General features: G+C 34.3%; 1 protein-coding gene across 1 annotated transcript in view; it reads right to left on the bottom strand.

Moving 5' to 3' along the window:
• RFX3 (regulatory factor X3) overlaps window positions 1-24645 on the bottom strand; it is a 284384-nt gene that overhangs the window by 24093 nt on the left and 235646 nt on the right. The window contains exons 12-15 of the mRNA XM_069474175.1: window positions 24049-24146; window positions 20772-20921; window positions 12542-12750; window positions 4493-4646 (exon numbers count right to left, since the gene is read on the bottom strand). Of these exons, the coding sequence (XP_069330276.1) occupies window positions 4493-4646; window positions 12542-12750; window positions 20772-20921; window positions 24049-24146 (611 nt within the window). The remainder of the gene's footprint in view (window positions 1-4492; window positions 4647-12541; window positions 12751-20771; window positions 20922-24048; window positions 24147-24645) is intronic.

A 24645-nucleotide genomic window follows, 5' to 3' on the forward strand; every position in this document is an offset into this window, starting at 1 on the left:
AGTGTGTGACTATTTTACACGTTTGCTCTCACTGACCTGAACTGTTCTTGTTCCAATCCTACCCCACCCTGTAGCAGGTAATAAGCATGGTAGATGAACAGCAAGGACTTTGGTGCTAGACTGCTTGGTTTCAAAACCTGATTTCACAACTTTGTAGCTGTGTGACCTTGGGCAAGTTACTTTCTGGCTCTGTGTCTCATTTCATCATCTGTAAAATAGGTGTAATAATAGTATCCACTCATAGGGTTGTGGTAAGTTAGTATATACATAAAGCATGTAAAACAGTGCCTGGCATACTATCCCTATGTGGATATTAGTTTCACTTGAAATCTTTGGCTTTCTGTCCTAATCCAATTCATCCTCTTGTCTGTTGAATTTCACGGTATTTACTTGGTCTCCCTGGTGCTGGAACCTCAGATTTCCTATGAAAACTTTCTCTTGGCTGTGCTCCCTCCCACCTCAGACAGGACCTGTGCATGCTTCCCTGTACCTGTAGTGGTCTTAACCCCTTACCTCCAGATTCTCTCTTCAAAGAGTTAAATCCTTTTGTCCTTTAGTTCTCACCACAAACATCATTTTCTTGGGGAAGCCTTTCCTGGCCCTCCCAGGCTAGATTAAGTGTCCTGTGCTTTAAGCATTCCTATAGCTTTTTAATTTTCCTTTATAGCACTTAACAAAATTTGTAGCTATGTAGTTATGTGACTGTTTAATAAATATGCATCCTCAACTAAAATATAAGCTCCCCGAAGGCAGGGTCAAAATCCATTTTGTTCATCATTGTATCCTAATCATTATAGTGGTTGGCCTAGAGTATTTGCATAAGAAGTATCTGTTAAATGATAAATCAGTTTCAGAGATAAGAAGTCTGGAGTTCAACACAAGTGAACATGATTTGCTCAAGATTGTATCACTATAAATGACAGAGTGAGAAGTAGAATTTAGTTCTTCTGACTCAAAGCCCCTTATTATTTCCAAGCATTAAATCTTGAATTATACAAATCATACAAAGAGCCATGCAACTATTATTGTGTAGGTTCTAGAATAAAAAGTAAAAGTACAAATCAGAGAGAATAGGTCTAGTTAAGGTATTCTGGAGGGATTGGGTCTCCCTGAGGAACTGATATTTAAGACATGAAGTAGGAGTTAGAATGGGCAAGAAGAGGTGGGCAGAGGGTTCCAGGTAGAAAGAACCATTTACAAAGTGGTCCAGTGATGAGAAAGGTTTGGTGAATGAAAACAGAGAAAAGGCCACTGTGATTATAACAGAAGGAGTAGGAAGTGGGAGGCTGAGGTTGATCAGAGAGGCAGGACCAGATCATGTAAGACCTCTTGGACCAAGGGAAGAATTTTGTTCCTTAATTAGCAAGGAGGGAAAGACAGGTAAGGCTTTTAAGTTGGGGATAATATGATCAGCTTTATATTTTCACAAGATGATACTGACTGCACTCTGAGGGATTTGGGAAAGGGAAGACTTAGTAATTGGTTGGAGACTGGTGTCAAGGTAGAAGGATAGGTAAAAGAGGACACTCAGGTGTCTGGCATGATCAACAGGGAGGATCATGGTGCCATTTACTGAGAAAGGGACATTAGTAGATAGAGTAAGAGTTTAATTTCATTAAGTATATAATAAGCTCTCAATAAATAGTGACAATTTTTATTGTTTTTGTGCTTGCTGTTATTACTGATTACTGAAAACCACTCGCTGTGATTAAGAGTAATGGCGATTTTTTAATTCATTCTGCCTGCCTCTTTAACCTTGTTCCAAGGAACTCTTTCCCACCTCTCCATATTTCATGAAGGCACTATGTTCATTCTCACCTCAGGCCTTGGCTCTGCATTATGGTATGAATGTTTGTATGCCCCCAAATTTATATATTGAAGCTCTAACCCCCAATGTGACAGCATGGGAGGTGGGGCCTTTGGGAGGTAATTTATGTTTAGAGGATTGGGCCTCTATATTTAGAGGACTGGGTAATTTATGTTATGAGGATTGGGCCTACGTAATGGGATTAGTGTCCTTATAAGAAGAAAGAGAGAGATGAGTTGTGTCTCTTTCCACCACGTGAGGACACAGCAAGAAGTCACCTGTCTACAAACCAGGAAGAGGGCCCTCACCAGAACCTGATCCTGCTGGCACCTTGATCTGGGACTTCCAACCTATAGCACTGTGAGAGATAAATTTCTGTGTTTAAGCCAAAAACAAACAAACAAACAAAAAAAAAAAACAAAAAACCAAAAAAAAAAAAAAAGAGTAATAGCGATTTTTATGGATATCAATGGATCTTGGCCTGATGAGTTGCTCTCACTGTGTACAGAGACACTTATGCATTTGGTGTTTGGAAAGGGAAGTCACCCTAGGGGCCAAAAGAGGGTAGGCTTAGGATAACATGTGAGGGGAACATAAGAAAACAGAGTTCTTCCTTCCTAAATTTCCTCCTCCCTTTCCCAAGAATCAAGAAATTTTAGATATGACTATGTGACCAAAACCAATAGATCTATAACAGCTAACAGGTATATGAGGCATCAATGCTATATGAAGAGATCAAACCTATAAAATTCACCTTAATTTGCCTTCTGGGCTGAATAATAGATGAGTATAGACAGTCAAACAATTTTCCTATAAATTACATAATGGGATAGTAAGCAAAGATATCAAGAAGTATGCTTAGATCTTTGATCTTGATTTCCTATCTTATTTTTCCATTTAGATTTTTTTCTTTGCCTCATATGGCAATCTGTCATAATCATTTGGATCATTTACATGCAGTAAAAAAGATAGAAGACCTATTAGGATGATTATTTGGCTCATGCCCACTGCCTTTGTTCCGTAGAGACTGAAGGGAGGCAAGGACCATGCACCAGGACCAGCCACATAGTAGTGTTCATGAGAATCCCTGTTCTCGTTATCCTGTTCATCCTGTTAAAGAAGCCCCAGAGCCTATGAGGCGGATGGCAAATGCCTTAAATATACTAAAAGATATATTCATTTCTAAAGTTTTAAACCCAGAGTTGACAAATTTTACAGTACTTAATCTACATGTCAACTGGGCATTTTGCAAAAAGGCATCTATAAAACACCTAAAGAAAGAGGCAACAAGGGGAAAGGAGGTAAAATCTAAGAAAAGTCCAGATTGTTTTGGTCAGATGAGGTCCTGCCTATAATTTAAAAGCTACAGTGATGCCGCTTAATCTCACACATATTCATTTGGCAGCACTGAAGCACAATCATCATTGGAGAACATCACACAAACACACACAGATTATTATACAAGAAGAAATTTTAAATAAATGGAAAATAGGACCATTTGAAACAATGTTCTGAACTAGTTTGACTACGTTTTATTTATACTAGATTACTTATAAAGGTCATTGAAGTATTTTAATATATTTTTTATTTATACCTTTATTATTATTAATATATTAAACTAGGAAAAGCATAAAACCATATTTATTTTCACTCTTTTTTATTTAAATAAGCACATGCACATAGCCTTAAAACATGTCTTCTTTAATGCTTTGAGTAATTTGCTATATTTTCTAACCTGGTATAATCTAGCAAGGTACAAAGTACCCTCAGTTCAATATAACAAAATGAGACAGTGCCGAATCATTTGAGCATTTCCATCTATTCCTTGGTATATTAACCAACCCTTATTTATATTAACTTTAGAGTTTTAGCTTTTTGACACTTGCTGAAGATAAGCCATTATGATTACCATCCAGAAATTCTGGAGAAGAATGTTTTTTCACATCTTTAGTGGTGAGAAGCATGAGTCTGAAAATCAGACTAAGTGGTTGAAAAAGGTCTCCACCATTTACTAGCTATTAATATGTAACCATTTAATTTCTCTGTGTCTTAGCTTTCTGAACAAACCTCAGATAATTATCTGTAAAACAGGATAAAGTAGAACCTATTTCAAAGAGCTGCTGTAAGTGTTAAATGCTTTGTTATGTGTAAAAAACAGAACTGTGCCTGGTACATAGTAAGTGTCCAAAAAACTGTTAGTTATCATCGTCATCATCATCCTTATCCTTCTAAAATAAAATAATTCACTTTTTTCTTGGGGTCTGGGAAAAAGAGTCAACAAAGTACATATTTAACTTTTTCCTTTGCATTCCTAGCCCTTTGCCTTACCAGAAATATCAATCTTTCTTATTTCCCCACTCAAAAGATTTTTCTTTTTTAGTCCAGTGGTTCTCAAGCTTTTCTTTTATATTGATATAAAGTATATCAAAACATTTTATATAGTATAGCAAAACATTCCATGAGCTTTCACCTGATACAATCTACAATTTTAGAATGCTTTGGTTAAGTACATATGAACAGAGAGATTTAAAGACCTCTTGCAATACCTCCACAGCCCCTCCTGGGTCTGAGGCTCACTTGATTAGGCACCATGGTTTTAATCTAGAATTAATACATTTAGACTGAAGTATAATTCAAGTTCTTTTTAAAAAGCCCAGTGGATCATAGCTCTTTAGCCTCTCTTACCTCGCCCATGACTGCTATGGGTGTCTCTCCTGTTGCCTGGGCAACACGATGTTCTACTAGGTAGAACATATATTCATCATAGAGTAGACGGATCAGGTGGAAAGAGCCAAAGCTGGCAGCACTGCGTAAGGTTAAGTCCCGAATAACCATTGAGCTGTTCCAAGAGAAAAGACATATATGCAGCCATATTAGTGTCAAACTATTTTCCTTCTTAAAAGAAGTCAAGTTGGGAGCCTATATGGTTAGTACAGCACAAAACCTGCCATAGAATAATTTCATTATTGAAAGCAGTTGGCTCAACTCATTTAAACAGAGTGGTAAAATGATAATCCTCACTGAGATTTGATCCTTATCAGAGCTAGATAGGTCTTCAATGGGAAAAACCATTTTACCATCACAGGCAAGTCTGCTGGTTCTGTTAAACTCACAAATGAATCAGAACTGAATATTGAATATAAAAGAGTTTGGAAAGGTTGATTACCCATCACTACCGTAAGAAAAAGCAACTAACTCAAAGTAAAAAAATGTTGATGGGTAGCACTCTTGTCACCTGTCAGTGACAATGACCTTTGGGGTATCCTTTAGGAAAAGTATGTATTTGTGCCAGACAAAGGGTACAAAATATACTAAGCAATGTTCCTAGGTGTGGCAGTGTAGAATGTGAGTGAGGATGTACAGCGATTCCAGAAAGTTTTGTTGGGAGATAAATTTATTAATGATTCCTGTTTCTTACTGGATTTAAATTAAGATAATTTTTCCTTTTAAATTAAGGTAATTTTCCATTAGAAATAAGTATAATAAAATCAATTGAGAGATGCATTTCTTTTAAAAATATAAGTTTAAATTTATATAGTATCAAAATATGAACAATATTAATAAAATACTACTAATAAACTCTATTATATTCAAAATGGAAGTGATTCCAAAATAAAATCTTGGCCTCACCAAAGACATGTCAATTATTAAGCTTATTCATGCACTTTAAACTCAGAACAATGTGTGTGACTGTGTGTGTTTCTCATCATTTTCACTTAGTGGCCTTTTTCTAAAGATTTTTGGCCTACTGACACTAAAACAACCATTATATTTTTAGGAGGAAGAGGCAGAATCTTACAAATGTACATGCTGATACTACTGCGCCTTGTTTTACAATAAAAATTTGTAAAACACCAGGCAAATGGAAAACCAGAAGGCTGTACTTTTGTTTTCTATTTCATTTTTCAACATTGTTTAAATACAGGCCATTAATACATCAAATTCTATAACTGGCAAGTGACAGATCATGATTGTACATCTTAAAATCAGAAATCCTGGATTCTGATTCTGGCTCTTCATTAATTGACTGCTGACGTCAAACAGATCATTTCCCTGACATTGTTTATCCTCTAGGGTGAAAACAAAAGCAGTATATTTAGTATTTTCTAAGTTACCTGGTTATTTCAAGGATAAAATGAGTTACAGGATTTGAAATCAACTTATGAATAAATAGAACACTACTCGAATATAAGTGATTGTGATTATAATATACAGAATAAGAGAAGCTGAGCTTCCCATTCTCATTTGTTTACGACAGCAAGAATGCGGATTTGGGGATTACTACATGATCACGGCAGAGGACCTCTCATTTCTGTGGATCTATTTACTAAGAAAAAAAAAACACATGAGTTCAGAGGATCTTAAGACAACTACCCATTACTACATTGCTATATCTATCAGAGTTAATAATATATTCATATCATAAATAGTAGTTCTAGTGAATGATTCCTCAGAGTCAAATACCTTAATGAATTCCTTAAGTTTTTAACTTTATAGGTGAATTATTAAAAATAGATGAATGCTATCATTTATGTGCCAATGATATATGACAGAATCCTGTTTATAATTCTATCCATGACCTTCTTAAAATTCAGTGACACATTACCCATTTGTAAAAATAATTTCTATGAATATAATATAATAGTTATTTGACATTAAATATTTCCTTTCCTATGGAAAATTTTTTGAAAAGCAAAGAATTCTCTACTTAAAAAAGCAAAACCAAAAAAACACAGAAATAACAACAATATGTTATATAACATTTTTTATCCATACTAACACAAAATTGAAGTAAATAATTTTGTAAGTAATGCAGAAACAGAATATTTGCTCCTAAGTGCATTTATCTTGCTGAAGAAGGCAAATATGTAAAATTTTTAAAATTTAAAGGGGAAGACAAATGGCTACGGAACATAAAAAAATGATTAGCCTTATTCAAAATTAATAAAAATTAAAGTAAGATACCATATATTGCCTATTGCACTGTAAGAAATTAAAAGACAATGTTACAGAGGGTTTAGGAAAATAACTCTCGTTTACTGTCTCTGTGAGTATAAATTCACAAAATTTTTGTAGAGGGATTTGGTGATATTTGTCAACATTTGAAATGTCAAAATCTTTGAACTGGCAACCTAATTCTAGAAATTTAGACAAATGAGCAAAGATTGTTTTAACTGCAGCAATATTTATACTCATGAGAAACTAGGGGAAAAAACTAAATATCCACCAGTAGGATGCTGATTAAGTAAATTATGGTTCATTTACATATGAAATTTTATGCAATAGTTTAAAATGAGGTAGACATACAGGTAATACCATAGAAAGAAGTCTATAATATAATATTAAGTTAAAGAATCAAAATATATGAGCTATTTATATAAAAACTCTCTATAGAGTTTTAGAAAAAACTCATCCCTAAATAAATGGGAATATATGATACTTTCTTAGCAATGAGATAGCACGTTATTATTAAACTAGTATTAGTCACTTTAAAACATTCATACCCATTTACCTGAATTTATCCAAAAATGTATATACAATTATATATAATCATTACAGTATTTTTTAAAATAATATCAAAACACCAAAAACCATCTAAATGTTGAAGAATATGGGAGTAAAGTAATATTTAAGTAATGTATAAGACACATATAATGGAATATTGAGAGGACATTAAAAATTATTTTTCTAAAGATACTTAATCACAAGAAATGCTCAAGATATAATGTTAAAAAAAGTTAAGGGAAAATATAAGTCATAATCTATGGTAAACAACTGGATCTCAATTTTATCTAACACTTAAAGGAACATTTTATTGGTAGTTATTTCTAATAGTAAAATTATGGGTGATTAGGTTTATTCTTTGTATAGTTTTGTATTTCCCAGATTTTTAAAATGTCAATTCATATTAATTTTATGATAATTTAGAAAAAAATTGTTTTGGGACAGAGTCCTGCTCTGTTGCCTGGGTTAGCATGAGTGCTGTGGTATCAGCCTAGCTCACAGAAACCTCAAACTCTTGGGCTCAAGTGATCCTCCTGCCTCAGCCTCCCAAGTAGCTGGGACTACTGGTACTTGCTACTGGGCCTCTCTAATTTTTTCTATTTTTAGTAGAAACGGGGTCTTGCTCTTGCTCAGGCTGGTCTCAAACTCCTGACCTCAAGAGATACTCCTGCCTTAGCCTCTCAGAGTGCTAGAATTTCATAATAAAGTTTTTTAAAAAGATGATGTTCATTATAATATAGAAAAACAATACTGATTCAGTTGAATGTCAATAAATCTTTGCAGGGATAAATAATCACAGATACAGAATGGATTCTTTCCCTATGTATTCCTAAGTTCAAATTTTAGGACTTTATATTTCTCTCAAAATATAATAAACCTGAAATCATGCAAATGACCAAGGAGAATGTTCATAATGAGTAGTTTTCTGATATCATGATAGAAAAGCAAAGTCAATTTTTTCTAAGACAATTCATATTTATTTATTCAATAGATATTTACTGTGTTCCTACTCTATGCCAGCATATTGTTTTTGTCTTGTCAGACAAAATTTTGGTTTCAAAAGAGTTCACATTCTAGTAGGCAAGGCAGTCAATAAACATACAAGTAGATATAAAATATAAAGTTAGATAGTGACACATCCAATAAATCAGTGCAAGGGATTGGAGAGTAATGGAGGCAGGCATTCTAAGTTAGCATATGTGGAAAATTCTTTCTGAAGAGCTGGTATCTGATAGGAAACTGTATTGAAATGAGGAAAGGAGCCATATTAATATATAAGTGAAGAGTTTTCCAGGCAGAAAGGACAGCACATGCAAAGACCTTGAGGCAGAACTATGTTTGATGTGTTCAGAGAACAGCCAGGAGGCCAGTGTGACTGGAGCACAGTGAGCAAAGAGAAGAATATGTGATACAGCAGCTTGACTGTGTAGGGTCTTCTAGGCCATGGTAAGGCCTTTGGATTTTATTCTAAGTGTTTTAGAAACTTTTGGATGGTTAGGCAATCACCTTATATCAGCATAAAATGTACATGTAATACTAAATTCTGTTGGGAAATTTTTAAAATCTGTTGACTTTGAATTATAATACCTAGTTATTTTTTAAATATACTGATAAGTATGTCATAAAATTATTGTCATATGTTTAGAAAAGAATCAGTTGAATTGTACCATTAATGCTATGTCTACTTGATTCTCTCTGTGCTGGGCCTCTGCCCTACATGCCAAGTACTAAATGACACAATTAACAGTTTAATTGGAATCCTATTGTCCAATTCAGACTTCTGGAAGATATGTTGCAAAATTGACTGCACTGAATTTCATGTTGCTAAGTTACCATGAATTCAACTCCTTCTAAAACCAGAGTTGTAAACATTAATTATTTTATAATGGATGAGAAATACCTTTGTGTGTTTATATTTATAACTCATGGTGTGGAAATTGAAACATATATCCTAACACATGATATTCAACCTGGCTCTGAGTACTTGAGGATGCAGCACACCTTTCCTAAGAATAAAGGTGAGAACACCACACCTGTGACCCTCATGTGAACTTTCTCTTTGAACAGGGTTTGCAATTGATACAAAAAGAGTATTATTTTTTGGAAGATTCATATATTGTCCAGTTGTAGGCAAACTAGGTTCCCTGTGCCCCCTTTCAAGCCACAGTATCAAAGCTATACATTCCATTCTTTAAAAATGGGATATTTGGATAACATTCAGGGTGGCCCTGAGGAATGCTCTCTTCCGTTATCCACAAAACACACAAGCTGAGAAATGGCCCACATAACTTCTCCATTTCTGCTCAAGAAAGGCGGTGATTTTTTTTTCCTGCCTCCTAGGGAGCCACCATTAGTCATTCAAAGCCAGCTTACGCAAGGAGAGACCCCCATTAGAAGCAGAGCATGTTTGCAGCGATATATCAACGGCTGCTATTATGATTCTCTGCCAGTTCATTTCTATATTTCTATGCATGTAAATATATACATAGAATTTTAGAAATTATGAGATTAAGTATCTGATTTCAGAACATGAAGGGTCTGTGTATATGACTGCCAAATTTACAATGGCATTTATGAGTTTACAAATTTTTGGCATTTGCAATGCCAAAAACATGTTTAAAAATACTCTAATTCTGCTTCTTTGATAGTTTGTCAATGCAGTTTTCATTATTCAATATGTTTTTATGTCTCGCTAAAAAACAGTTCAGATATTAAAGGCCCTTAAGTTTCTAAGCTATTGACTTTGCCTACCAGCAGGAGGTATGCATCTGTCTGAATGTGCCTTTCCTTCTGGGGCCCTGAACTGTACGCCTTCAAGTCTTTTTGAAATGAAAATAATAACCATAATAGTGTCTAATAATAACAAGCCAATTATCCCCAACTCAGGGAGGACAGAGGGCAGGCAAGTGATGATCCACTGGGTTTGTATATCTGCAGAGAACAAGAAATACAAGTAAGTAATTTTCTCTCCTTTCAAGATACCTGCAACAGATCTCTGTGGAGATGAAGGCTCCAGGGGTGTACTTCTAAAATGATATCAACTAAATATAGGAAAGAAAAATCCCACAGGAAAGAGTAAGGGCAAGTCTGACACTAACAACATAAGAAAGCAGGAGGAAGGAAAAAAAAAAAACAAACCCTTGCCTTTTCTGACTCTGCCTTTGGTCATAAAACTTTTGGAATAGCCAGCCAGTGTTATTGTAATTTCATCAATCACTCATAGAACACATATACCATTTATATTATTTTCTGGGAAAAAAATTGATGAATAAAAAATTAACCCAAGCAATGGGGAAAATATCTGAGATCTTCATGTTCCCAAATTAAAATTTTGAATTCCACCATTACTGCTAATGTTGCTTTTACTTTGAGAACACTGTGACAATGCTTTTTAAGTTTTCCCCTAAAATCGAGGGAAAACTTAAAATTTTCATCAACACATTTCTTATTAACACCCAGATCCAAACCTAGCACTGGCTTCACTAGAGTATACCAGTGGGTCACAGAGTCAGACAGCACCTTAATAATGTGCTTCTCAAATCATGTGAGCTAAAGGTATTAAATATATAAGAGGCATTATGTGGAATTATGCCACTACAAAAACAAAAACAAAACAACAGCAAAAACTGGCTAGCTTTCTTTCACTGCACTGGGCAATGGGCTAGACACTAGAAAGCTATTTTCAATATGTAAGAATAATTTAACTCTTAATTCAACATATAGTGGATCTACACCTCTACTTCAGTTTAAGAAATAAGAATTAGACCCAGTCAGTTGAGAAAGAAAAAAGTCACTGATAATAAAAACCAAAGCAACTACCATCATAATTAATTGGTGGTCAAAACAAGATGGAAATCCTGTAGTCTGGGTTTACTGGGTTCTCAAGTACTACTAATTCCTAAATTCCGTTACTTATTCATATACTTTCCCTTCTCACAACTAGCTTTGGACTCACCACTGATATCCAGATGATGACCACAGCGTACCTACAGCCAGGGTCAGGGGCTGTCGTACGGTCAGTACTTTCTCACATATGCATGGCTGCAAAATCTAAATTAGACACTGCCTATACTTCAGAGTGATAAAGCTTTTAGGCCTAAGTCAAGTGGGGGCCAGCTTTATCTAAAGAAACAAAACAAAACAAAACAAAACAAACAAAAAACTCTCACCACAAAGAACAAATGGCAGAGTTAAAAATATAACTTATCTAACTTATGAAATAGAAGTCCATTGCCAATTCTGTCCTATGCATACATAGTATAATTGCTGACCTACACAGGTCATAAATACTATTTTTAACCCTTGTGGCAAAGCTATGGTCAACAGTGCATCCCAACATTTGATATCATATGTCATGTAATCAGAAAGCCTTTCTCCTCTCGGTGCTTCTATATCTACAAAAACATGTATTTCTACCTATATTATTAATAAGGAATGTTACTGTCTACTTGATTACTGGGTGTACATTAGAATCACCAGGAGAGCTTTTTGAAAGAAATAAAAATCCCGATTACCCATATTCCTAATCACTACCTCCTGACCACCAAGATTTTGATTTCATAGGTCTTAGGGGGCACCTAGGATTTTTTTTTAACATTAAAACTTGGCGGTCAGGTTTGAAAACAATTGTAATTGATAAAATCAAGAAATTAACTAGATGGTTCTGAGCATGCATCAGAATCACCTGGAGCACTTTTTAAAACACAAATTGCTGGGCCTTACCTCCACAGGTTCTGATTCAGGGAGATTTGGGGTGGGGGCCTAAGAATTTGCATTTCTAACATTTTTGCATCCAATTGATAGTGATGCCACTCGTCTAGGGACCACAGTTTGAAAATCACTAAACTAGAGAAGAAAAAGAGTAGCGTTAAGGCCTCAAGAAAAAAGCCTAAATAATGTATATTGCAAGAGGGAGGAAGGAGGACTGCAGCCCTGTTTCAATGGTTGCTGAACACAGTATCTAAACTGGAACCTGAGATGTTCCTATCTGAGACTATCTAGGGTTTTGAGCAAGAGGATTTCTTTTCCTAGAAGAAAGTTTATTTCCCTAAATCTCCTGGTACATTTCCAAGATGTTGTAATCATTGAGTTGGGTTGAAGACAGGTACAACAGGGAGTTTCCACAAACTGAAGTCTTCACTCATTTCTTTTGTCTGAGAAGCGTGAGCGCACACACACACGTACTTGCAGAATATGAAGAAGCAAGCTTAAGAAAAATTAAGATGATACCTGTAGAAAGACCATTTTAGCAGAAATTGCCTGGCAGCTTTAGGAAAACTGGGTCTTCCTTCATAGGGTTTCAGCGCTTGCATCATGACGTTGTCAAGCCATGCGGCCCACTGCTCCAGGGTGCTCTGCTGCTGAAGAGTCATCTTGAAGTCTGTTTCTAGTCTCTGAACCATGTTGTCATCACACTGGCACACCCAGGAAGCCTGCTCCTGGGACAGTACACCCAAAGCAAAGGAAAAGTTCAACTCAGCATTTTTTTCATGGAATGTCAGCACACAGACCAGATGCAAGAATGAGAAATTATAATAAAAGCTTCATATAGTGAATCAAGAAAATGAACAACTACTTATCAGTTGTTAAGGAAACTAATACCATCTTTATCAGTTTTAGGGGATTAATATTTCTCCTTGCTTGCTCATTTTGGTACATGAAAAAGTGATGTGATATATAAGTATAACTTGGTTTTTCTACATTAGCCAGCCTGTCTGTGTGAAAAACTAAAATACATGATTATTTAAAAAAAACAGAAGCCTGAACCTACGGGCAAGGTCTTTCATTCTATTCAGTTCTAATACTGCCTTCAAAATTCTCTCTTTCCCCCCTCCCCACCCCATCACATAAAACATTAAAGACAACTCATTTGAGAAGATTTAGGATAAGTCAGATGGATAAAAACATTCAATTGGCCAAAAATGGTCCCTCAAGATTAAAACTGAAACAAACACTGAATGGTACTAGGTGGAAGCATATGCTGTTATGGGTTTTATGGACTGGGAATAAAAATCCCAAGGGCTATCAAGGCAAAACTATGAATGCAAATTAATTCAGAGAACTGAAAACAACAATAACTACAACAACAAAAACTCTTGAGAAATGTAGACGTGCTTCTTGCCAAAAAAACTTGATTACTGCAATTTCCCTTCTGGTTCTTGTTGGGAAGTTTGATGTTTGGTAATGGCAATGAAAATAAAAACTTCTAAGGCTATTTTTCAATGGTTGTCAGAAGTTTTATGATGTTTCCAGTGTTATGTTGTAAGATTAAAAAAACCTTTTCTCTCAAGGTAAAAGTTATTTGGTAATACAATATTTGACTAGGTCAGATGACATGGATTTTAAATGAAGTCCTCAGTTAACCAAACTGACCTGAGGCAATTAATTTGATCTATATGGGCCTCAGTTTTTCTAAGCAAAATATATTTTTTTTTTTTTTTTTTTTTGAGACAGAGTCTCACTCTGTTGCCCAGGCTAGAGTGAGTGCCGTGGCGTCAGCCTAGCTCACAGCAACCTCAAACTCCTGAGCTCAAGCGATCCTACTGTCTCAGCCTCCGGAGTAGCTGGGACTACAGGCATGCACCACCATGCCCGGCTAATTTTTTCTCTCTCTATATATTTTTTAGCTGTCCATATAATTTCTTTCTATTTTTAGTAGAGATGGGGTCTCGCTCTTGCTCAGGCTGGTCTCGAACTCCTGAGCTCAAACAATCCGCCCACCTCGGCCTCCCAGAGTGCTAGGATTACAGGCGTGAGCCACCGCGCCCGGCCAAAGCATAATATTAAAATAATAAAATTTAACAGAAATTTTTAAGTGGAGCTCATTGTATCCAGATAATTTTTTCAATATGGGCTTCTCTGGAGGGGTGTCTGTGAAGGTCCTAATTCTACATATAAAATCTTGTGAATATATATGTATTCTTCTGAAGAGTGTCTGTAACTTTTATTCTATGTGTTCTCAGAGGACAAGTTCATTCAAATTGACAATTTTAGCTGAATAAATACCTAATCCTCTAAGTTCTAGTATCTCTGCTGATCCTATAGATTTTACCTATTCAAGGGACATTTCCACCTTGAGGCATTTCAAATGCAAAATATTCCAAACTCAATTCATTTTATTTCCCCAGGGAAACCTACTGTTTCTTCTAATCTCAGCTGATGATATAATCCACTATCCTTCTTTCTCTTATCTAATTAATCATAAATTCTTTCATAAATTACCTCCTAAATATTACCTTTAAATGTTTTAAGTATACTAAAATGTGATTATAAAAAAACCTGAACACACAAATAAGCAACAAGAAACAAAACATTAAGAATACCTAAAATAGCAATGTTGAGATAACTATAACATATTGATGTATATAATTATTATTTATGAATACATTCATAATACAATTATTCATATTTATACAAACATTTTATAATATTTATATATTATTATATACTTATTCACATATAAATGTTTAAAATAAAAGAAGATCATATTATACATTCTACTAGATATTCTGTTTAGTTCCACTTAACTGTATAGGATAACTATTTTTCCATGTAGGCAAATGTGCTCAATGAATGAACTTGTTTCATCGCATGAACATACCATTTTTTATATAACCAATCCCATACAGTTAAACATTTGTTTGTTCCAACATTTCACTATTATGAATAAAGCTGGAATTAGCAATCTTGTGTATCATATTTTTGCTTACTTTTCTACTTATTTCTCTATGAAGATTTACATAAGAATAGCTAAGACCTTACATACTGTCAAATGACTTCCAGAAATTTTATAGCAATTTATATTTCAAAAGAGCTCCAAGATAATTTTAAATGTTCTGACCACAAGGAAATGATAAATATTTGAGGTGATGATATACTAATTTCCCTCATTTCATCATTCCACAATGTTTACATGTATTGAAACATTATACCCCATAAATAAATATATTTATCATTTGTCAACTGAAAAAAAGAGTCTATGAGAGTACCCAAGAAAGAATTTTAAACATCAAGAAAGTAACAGAGTAAAGTTATGTTTTGATTTGTTCATTCATTAGCATAAGCATTATTTTATTGTCATAAAAAACCCATAACACTATCTTAACTATTTTTAAGTGTACAGTAGTGTTAACTATTAATATATATACTTTTTTATCTTGCAAAACTGAAACTTTATACCCATTTTAGGGAAGTTTTGTTGTTGTTGTTGTTGTTTGTGTATTCATAATGGGAAGGAGGAACTTACTAGTATCTGTGGAAGAATTTAATTTCATTTCTTACCATAAATTCAAACTCACTATTTACTTGGCAGTTTTATCAAGAGAAAATGATAATCTAAAACTTACTTTGAGAAATAAAACCACAGCACATTTTTTCATCTTTTTGAGCTACTTTTTATTATACTTTATTTTACTACTCTCTAGAATGCAAATATACTAGCAATAGAATACATTGTAAATATTCCCTTGTGAGAGGAATTTAGATATTTCAATTCTATAATTTAAAAAGCTAAGGATGAACATTTAAAGATGTTCTTAGCCTAAAAAAAATTATACCCAAAATGACAAGTAGTGAGAATGTCAAAATCAGAATGGCTTTTAAATACAGAAACAAAAATATATGTAATAGTTAGGTTATCAAGTCAGACCACCCAAATCTACTTAGCCCATAATAATGTATTAGGTTATTAAGTATGAAATGTCCGATTTCCTTAAGTACTAAGCTTGACAGTTGATATATCTGAATTTCACTTTGACACTTCTTGATTTTTTTCCCCATTGTGAAGGTACATCCTCAGTCTTTCAAATGCACATTTTGGTTTGTAATTATCTTTCCTATTTTTTTTAAAGCAATTTTTGTGAAACCATGGATATGTCAAAAATTCATGTTATTTTCGAATATAAGTTTCATCATGGAACCAATGCAGCACAGACAGCTAGAAATACCATCAAAGTGTTTGGGAAGGATGTGGCTAATGAATGCACAGTATGTCAATGGTTTGAGAAGTTTCATTCTGGTGACTTTAATTTTGAAAGTGAGCCATGTGGGTGACCTGAGACCAAGGTGGTTAATGATGAGCTGAGAGCTGTAGTGGAAGCAAATCCATCTCAACCTATGCTTGAATTAGCAGCCAGGTTTGACATTATTATTCCAACAATATTGGACCATTTGGAAAAAACTGGCAAGGTAAAGAAGCTGTCCAGATGGGTATCAAATGAATTAAATGAGCATCAGAAGACAAATCATCTTGAAACTTGCCTTTCTTTACTGTCACAACATAAAGGCAAACTATTTCTACACCATATTGTTATGTGTGATGAAAAATAGATTCTTTTTGACAATTGCAAGCATTCAGCACAATGGTTGGATAAAGATAAAGTGCCAAAACACAGTCCAAACCCAAATATTTATCAAAAAAAGCTAATGGTGTCTATCTGGTGGTCTATGGCTGGTATTATCCACTACAGCATCATGAAACCTGGTGAATGGATTAGAGTGGATGTCTACTGCACCCAGTTGGACAAAATGATGAGGATACTTGTGATTAAGCAGCTGAAATTGGTCAAAAGAGACAGGCTAATCCTCTTGCGAGACCACATGTCACAAAAACCAACGTTGCTCAAACTACAGAGGCTGGGCTTGGAAACTCTCTGTCATCCACTGTATTCACCAGACCTTGTGCTAACTGACTACCACTTCTTCCAGGCTTTGGACCACTTCTTGCAAGGAAAAATATTCAATTCTCAACAAGTTGTGGAAAGTGGAAAACACCTTTTGTGATTTCATCGCTACTTGCTCTCCAGGCTTCTTCGCTGCTGGCATAAGTAAGCTACTGTGAAGATGGCAAAACTGTGTCAAATAGTTAGATGTATACTTTGATAAACTGTACTGTTTCTTGTTTGAGATACAATAAACTAAACTTTTGATTCAAAATTGGACATTTCATATTTAATGACCTAATAGATAAAAAACCATCCATTTATATTAAAAATTAGAGAGCAATACCATTTTAATACTATGAATTAAATGAAACAGAAAACCAATTATACTTCAATAGAAAAATTATCCTGAATGCATGAGGAAAAGAAGATTTAATTAGAGGAGAATAAAGCGGTAAAAAGAGATCTATGGATATCCTGAAAGGAACTTTCTAGTACTTTTAAGCTTTTATGGTATTGTCATATTGATATATGTAATTTAATTGTTTATAACTGAAGTTACCTTACTACAAGAACATCACCCTTATATTTGTCAGTCTTACCGAGGTGAATCTTACAGGGGCAGGGACAACTTCGAAATGAACAGGAGTGGGTGATAAAGGTGGAATGGGAGGCAGGGGACTCTGGGAAGACTTGGTAATGCTTGGAAAATAGAAGGAAAGAAACAAGGGAGTTAAAGATGAAATATGCTACCTTAAAGAAGAGATTACTCATTAAAATAAACAGAACAGTGAAAAGTAAAATGTATGGGGAAATGAAGGGTCCTCTGAAGAAAGGAAGGAGGTTTTGGAGGGCAGATGTTTAATCATACAGATTCAACACTAATGACTGTCATGGTGGACCCAGAAAAACTTGATAGTTGAAAATAGAGGAAGAGAAAGGGTAGTCTCAAAGTTGGTAGGTGGAGGATAAGTAGTACAGTAGATATATAATTGACCATTTATATGCAAAGATGTTCTCAAGGTTAGTGTTTATAACCAGGGAAAGATTCATTTGCATAAATATTTCATAGGATTGCAAACACACACATACCATATGAAAATAATGCTAACAGAACATTTAAAACCTTTCTCAGATGTTATTAGAAACCATTCTTAAAAACAGTTCCTGTTAATGGGCTTAAATTACTTTGTGCAACTAGAAGTTGCCTTACTACTTCAACTTTTCTTAAGGTATTTTTAAACATGTCTTTTCTGAAAGAAGATTTGAAATAAACATTACAGTATGGATTTAAGGCTATATGAACTTTTAATATTCTCACTAAATCAGTTAATGTAAATTCCATTAAAATATGTAAAGTAAATGGCCTTGAAAACCTGAGACAGTTTGTTCTTGCAAAGGTTTTGTGTTTGCATGTGTATGTGTATGTATGTGTGTTTGCAGATAGATAAGATTTCAAAAACTTTATAAATTATCAGAAGTTTGAACCAAATCCATGAAAGTCATAATGAGCTTAAATAATTTATCATATCCTAAAATGGATCAAGCTCAAATATTACTTTTTGATATATTTTAATGATAAAACTAGACCAGAAGTAGAGATTAAAATTTCTAGGAAATGTAGTAATTAATAATTAGTTTATTTTTTAAAAAAATGGAATTTTTAACAGCTTCATTGAGATATAATCCACATATCACATAATTCTCCCATTTAAAATATATAGTTCAAAGGCTTCTTTTAAGTATATTCATAGGGTTGTACATCCCTCATTATAATCAGTTTTAGAACTTTTTATTTCCATAAAAAGAAACCTACCACCCCTTATGTGTCACCTTTCAATTCCCTCAGTTCCCCAGCCCTAGGCAGCCACTAATCTACTTTCTGTCTCCACAGATTTATCTATTTTGGACATTTCAAATAAATGGAATATGCAATAGGTGTTCTTTTGTACCTAGATTCTTTCACTTAGCATAATGTTTCCAAGGTGCATCTATGTTGTTGAATGAACCAGAACTTCATTTCTTTTTATTGTCTAATAATATTACATTGTATAGATAAACCACATTTGTTTGTCAATTTATCAACATTTGGGTTATTTCCACTTTTATGTGGCTAATATGAATAATGCGGCTATGACCATCTATGTATAAGTTTTTGTGTGGACATGTTTTCATTTCTCTTGGGTATGTACCAAGGAGTGGAATTGCTGAGTTGTACGGTAATTCTATGTTTATCGTTTTGAGGAACTACCAGACTGTTTTCCAAAGTGGCTGCAGCATTTTACAGTCTGACCAGTAGTGTATGAGGTTCCAATTTCTCTACATCCCCACCAATACTTGTTATTATCTTTTTGATTATACTGTGTATGAAATGGTATCCCATTATGGTTTTGACTTGCATTTCTCTAGTGACTAATGATATTGAGCATCTTTCCAGGTGCTTATTGGCCATGTGCATGCTTTCTGTGAAGAAATGTCTATTCAGATTTTTGCCCATATTTAATCAAGTTGTCTTTTTATTATTGGATTATAATAGTTTTTTATATATTCTGTTAAGATATACAATTTCTTTCTTAGATACATGATTTGCAAAAAATTTTCTCACATTTTGTGGGTTATCATTTCACTTTCTTTTCTCTTTCTTTCTTTTTTTTTTTTTTTTTTAAGAGACAGGGTCTCACTGCTTGCCTAAGCTGGAATGTAGTGGTATGATAATAGCTCATTGTAGCCTCAAACTCCTGGGCTCAAACAATCGTCCTGCCTCAGATCCTCCTGAGTAGCCAGGATCATAGGTATACACCACTATGCCTGGCTAATGATTTTTTTCATTTTTGTAGAGATTTTGCCTGGGTCTCACTATGTTGCCCAGGCTGGTTTTGAACTCATGGACTCAAGCCAGCCTCCTGCTGTAGCCTCCCAAAGTGCTGAAATGATTAAGAGTGAGCCATCACACCTGGCCTCATTTCACTTTCTTCATGGTCTCTTTTGAAACCCAAACATTCTAAATTTTGATTATGTTCAGTTTATGTATTTTTTCTTTTGTTGCTTATGATTTTGGTGAGCAATAGTATTATTTTTATGTAGTAACAATTAGAATCATTGCTTTTTCCTCCAGTATCAGAAATAAAATATTTGTTAAAATCCTATAATATTTCTAACTTAGCTTTTTTAAAAGTGTACTTTACAGTACAGATGAATAGTCTCATCACAAGGTTAAAAAATACTTTTTTCATTTGAACTATCAAAATAGCCAAGCTTATAGCATCTAATTCCTTCCAAGTGAACAAATATTTAGTAGGCACCTACAGTGAACTCTTAAATAGAGTTGTTCTTAGTTCTTTGAAGCTAGGGCACTATACTAACAGAAATGTGTCTGCATATCATGGTAAAAATTACTAAATATGTAAACAATGCTCTAAGATAGGTGTTATAAGGTGTGAAAAGTAAAAGCCCAGAGTAGTTAAGTAACTTGCTTAAGATTCCACAGCTGGTAGATGGAAGAGTTTAATTTCTTGCCTAACTTTAATGACTGTGATCTTCATCACTCCTTTAACTATTCAGCAAACCCTGGTAATATATTATGTTGCCTTCTAGGACTTTTAATCTTAGCAGACTTAAAACACAAAATACTGGAGCAGTAAAGTCACATCTGAATGAAGCTCCTCTCTTTCAGAATTTAGTGAATATAGATGCTATCTGTGTACAGATGAAACTTCAAAAAGAAATTTGATGATACTAATTAAGAAGAACAAATTGGGTATCTTTCCTTAAAAGACATGTTTTGCAAGAAAACAGAGTACCTGGACATTGGCAAAGTCGACACGGTTGAGGTCATTGAGCATCTGGTTGATTTGGGAAGTATTCTGAAGCACTGCACGAGCTGCCTGGGCCAGGTGATTGAGCGATGTGTATCTTCGCAGAGTCTGGGCAAAGGCACTTACAGCGGCAACCTGTAAAGAAATCCAATTAAGTTGGGATTCCTTTTTCCTCCAGTAAAAGAAGCCACTGCAATCTTCAGATCTTTTTTTCCTTGCCAAATTTTAAATGCTTTCCTCTGACACTTATTTCAAATTCATTTGGTGAGATAGTTTACTTGTAAATTATAGCATCTAAATTTCTAAGCCAAGTATTATTTTCTTTTTGAGTAGGTTGAGGTCAAGACTAAAACAAACTCCCCCATTCTTTCACATCTGAGTGCAGCATTAATTAAACAGTCTTGCAAATAACTACTCAACCACAGCAAGAAATGACTTTGTCTATGGAGGTAGAAAAAATGTTGGTTTTCATTTCTTTTTTACTGTTTTTTTAGGACAGTCAACTAGAAATTAGGCAGATTAAAAAAATTTCTTTTTATTTGGAAAACCAAACTATACATCCTTTCTTTTTAAATTGGACTAAAAAAATACATTTCAGAGAACTACCATTCAGATTTACTGTTATTACATTTATTTTATAGAATCCTGGGTAATTTTAAGGTTAGAGAGTTCATAACCTTTATTAACAAATATATAGCTAATAAACTTATTAGAGGCAAACAACTAAAAGAATTCTTTTTAGGAATTTAAATTTTTTTAAAAGGGCTATCTAGGAAATCTCCATTTGCCTCTCAAAATCTACTTTCTGTTCTTCTCCATCCTGTTCTGTGCCCAGGAAGACTAACCTGAATGGACTACATTAACCTCCTCCCTTGTCCCCTGGCTTTCAGCTGGGTTTGACCAGTGATAAGCACTGGTAGGAGATTGAAGGATGGGAAGAATGGTTAGATGGTTAGAGGGTTGATTCCCTACAATCTCTGCTGTCTTCCTGTTTGAGGAGAGCTTGCCTTTCTTTTTTAAGCCCACTACAGTCCTTGGGAAAAAAACAGGATCTCCTTATGATGTAGATTTCACCCCTAATCCTTCAGACCTAGGGATGGTTAGGACTTCCCACTATTGCAAGCCCTGGAGTGCTTTACCATTCATCCTTGGTTTTCTCAAATTCATTCATACATTTGGAATTAAACTGTTAAGCTCTCATCAATTATCCCTCCCCCTGCCTTTGGATGCACCATTTGTTTCCTGTTGGAATCCTGAATGAACCAGTTTGTGTTGAAAGATATCAAAGACAATGCCAAAAAAGTCTAGATAAATATATAAATCTCATAATCTCATGGAAATTTGTTACATGCACGGTACATCTAATGATTCTAACCTTTAAAAATGTTAAAAATTTTAACATATTTATAGAATATAAGGTATTGCATTAAATATAAGGTATTGCATTAAATCACTCTGGGTATATTAACAGCAAGTAGTTGAACAATCAGTTGGCTGAATGATAGAGAGTATTCTCAGGGTAAAGGATGCTCTATCTTGATAATTATATACCCTCAAAAATGAGTCATCCCTTTTCCATTTTTTGTGGTTTATATTAATCTAGTACATACTATGTGGTATTATTATCTTGTTCAATTCTCATAACCATCTGTTAGACACATACTATGATTTAAACAGGTTAAGTAGTTTGCTCAAGGTTGCATAGAAACTCCATCACAGTGGTGGGATTTGAACCCAGGCATTTTGATTCGGACATTCACGGTGGTTGCAATGCTGTTTCCTCTATCACAGTAAATTGCCTTCATTCATTGAGTGCTCAGTGGAAAAATGGCTGCACTATCAGTGAAAGTGGAAGAGCAGAAGGCACCCTCCACCACAGTGAATCATCCAAATCAACCCTGGAGGTCAATGAGATGGTCAATGTTGCCGCTGAACTGCTACCACGTTCACTTTGATGACACTGGGAAGGGAAGCAGTCTTGGCTGTTTCAGGTATTGTTATGAACATGACTGCAAGTTGCAAGTTTGCAAGTTGGAAAAAAATTCCTCTATCATAATCAAATAGCACCTTTTTTTTTTTTTTTTTTGCCCACCTCAATGTGGTACTCAACAACAGCACTGCCAAAAAGAACTTTCTGTGATAATGGAAATGCACTACATATGTGCTGTCCAATATGGTAGCCACTGGCCACATGGGGCTGTTGAGCACTGAAATGTAGCTAGTGTGAGTAAGAGCTAAATTTTTCATTTCACTTCATTTTAATTTAAAATTCAAATGTAAAGAGCCACACGTGGCTAGCCCTACTGCACTGATAGCACAGCTCTAGAGCAACAATCTAAGGTGGGCCTATCGATAAAATGTTGCCTTCTATATGTTTTAGAGAGAGGAAGTTTTACTGTAAACTTTAAGTCAAAGCAGCAAGAACTGGGAGCTACTTGTGTTCCCACAGAAACTTAGCAGTTACAAGAACTTCAATGTATCAACTTTTCCCCAAATTGAAAGATAAGGCATATTGTTAGAGTCTGATAGTAAATACAATCACTGACAAAAAGCCACAATTGTGATTTTTGGCACCAAAATTTAGATAAAATTTAGAATCAGTCCAATCTTGCCATGGGGATATGTTCATAGATTAGCATAAAGTAACATGGCTAGTAGTGGACAAAGTGGAGACTAGAATTCACATACTAGCTAAATAATCCATATTCCTGAGATACACTGATAAATGATGAGATAATTGTTCACTTGAAGAAATGATTACTTGATTCACAAAAAGCAGTCACCAGTGTTGAAAAACAAAACATCCTGAAAAAGCAAAGGAACATTAATTTACATGAATTTTTCAGAATACAGTAAGTATAGTAGAGAATTTAAAAAATCTAAAATTCCTTCAAATGGGAACTATTTTAACATCCTAGGGCCTAGGCTATTCTTTTTAATATTTGAAATTAAGCATATATAGTTTATATGCTTCTGATATATAGTTTAGAATATATATAGTCTGACATATTGTTTAGAAAAGGGCTTGGAAATGCACTACCCTTAAAATGTTTCTCTGTTCTCTTTGAAAGGAATATCAAACATCTTTTATGTAAATTCTTTATTACATGATTATAAAATATAAATATAAAAATCACTTTTAAAAGATTCTATATATTATAACATTAACACTGTACATGATATCATTTGATAGGACACAAAGTTCATATAGTTCAGAACAATTTATTAAACACAAAAGAAAAAGCAAAGACATAAAGTATACCTTGGTTTGTATCATTCTCTGTGGAATATTGTTCATGGCATTGGAAAGCCAACCTTCAAGGCTTTTTGCAAAATTTCGAATGGCTTGGGTCAAGGCACCTAAATGTTAAAGAAGAAAAGCAGAACGAAAAAGACACCAAAGAACATTAATCTTTATGCCAGGATATGTGCACACAACATCTCATATAGCACAAAATTCATATTGTCTTCATTGAGGAAACTTTATTTAACATTTTTCCTAACTTTTTAAAGCATTCCAGAATTACTATTTTGGGTTTTTCTGTTAAAGTTATTTTTCCCCAGATACTTATAACATTATGTTGGGAAATAAAAACATACAAACATTTTTGCTTATAGCAACATATACCAGTTGTGAATATACTTGTGGAATTTTCTACCTCGGACAAAACATTGTTTTCATTAACAGTTTTCTGCTAAAAGGCTACATATTTTCTTTATAAATTCTTCATTTTAATTTTTTGAAGCTCTTAACCTATTTTCATTTCTTTAGTTAAAAAGAAAAATAATGCAAAGCTTTTTCTCTTTCTCTATGCATCTATTTACTGAGAACCTATGAATTGGAGTAGTTATTTCTCAT

Source organism: Eulemur rufifrons, chromosome 7, assembly GCF_041146395.1.
Source record: "Eulemur rufifrons isolate Redbay chromosome 7, OSU_ERuf_1, whole genome shotgun sequence".
Lineage (NCBI taxonomy): Eukaryota > Metazoa > Chordata > Mammalia > Primates > Lemuridae > Eulemur > Eulemur rufifrons.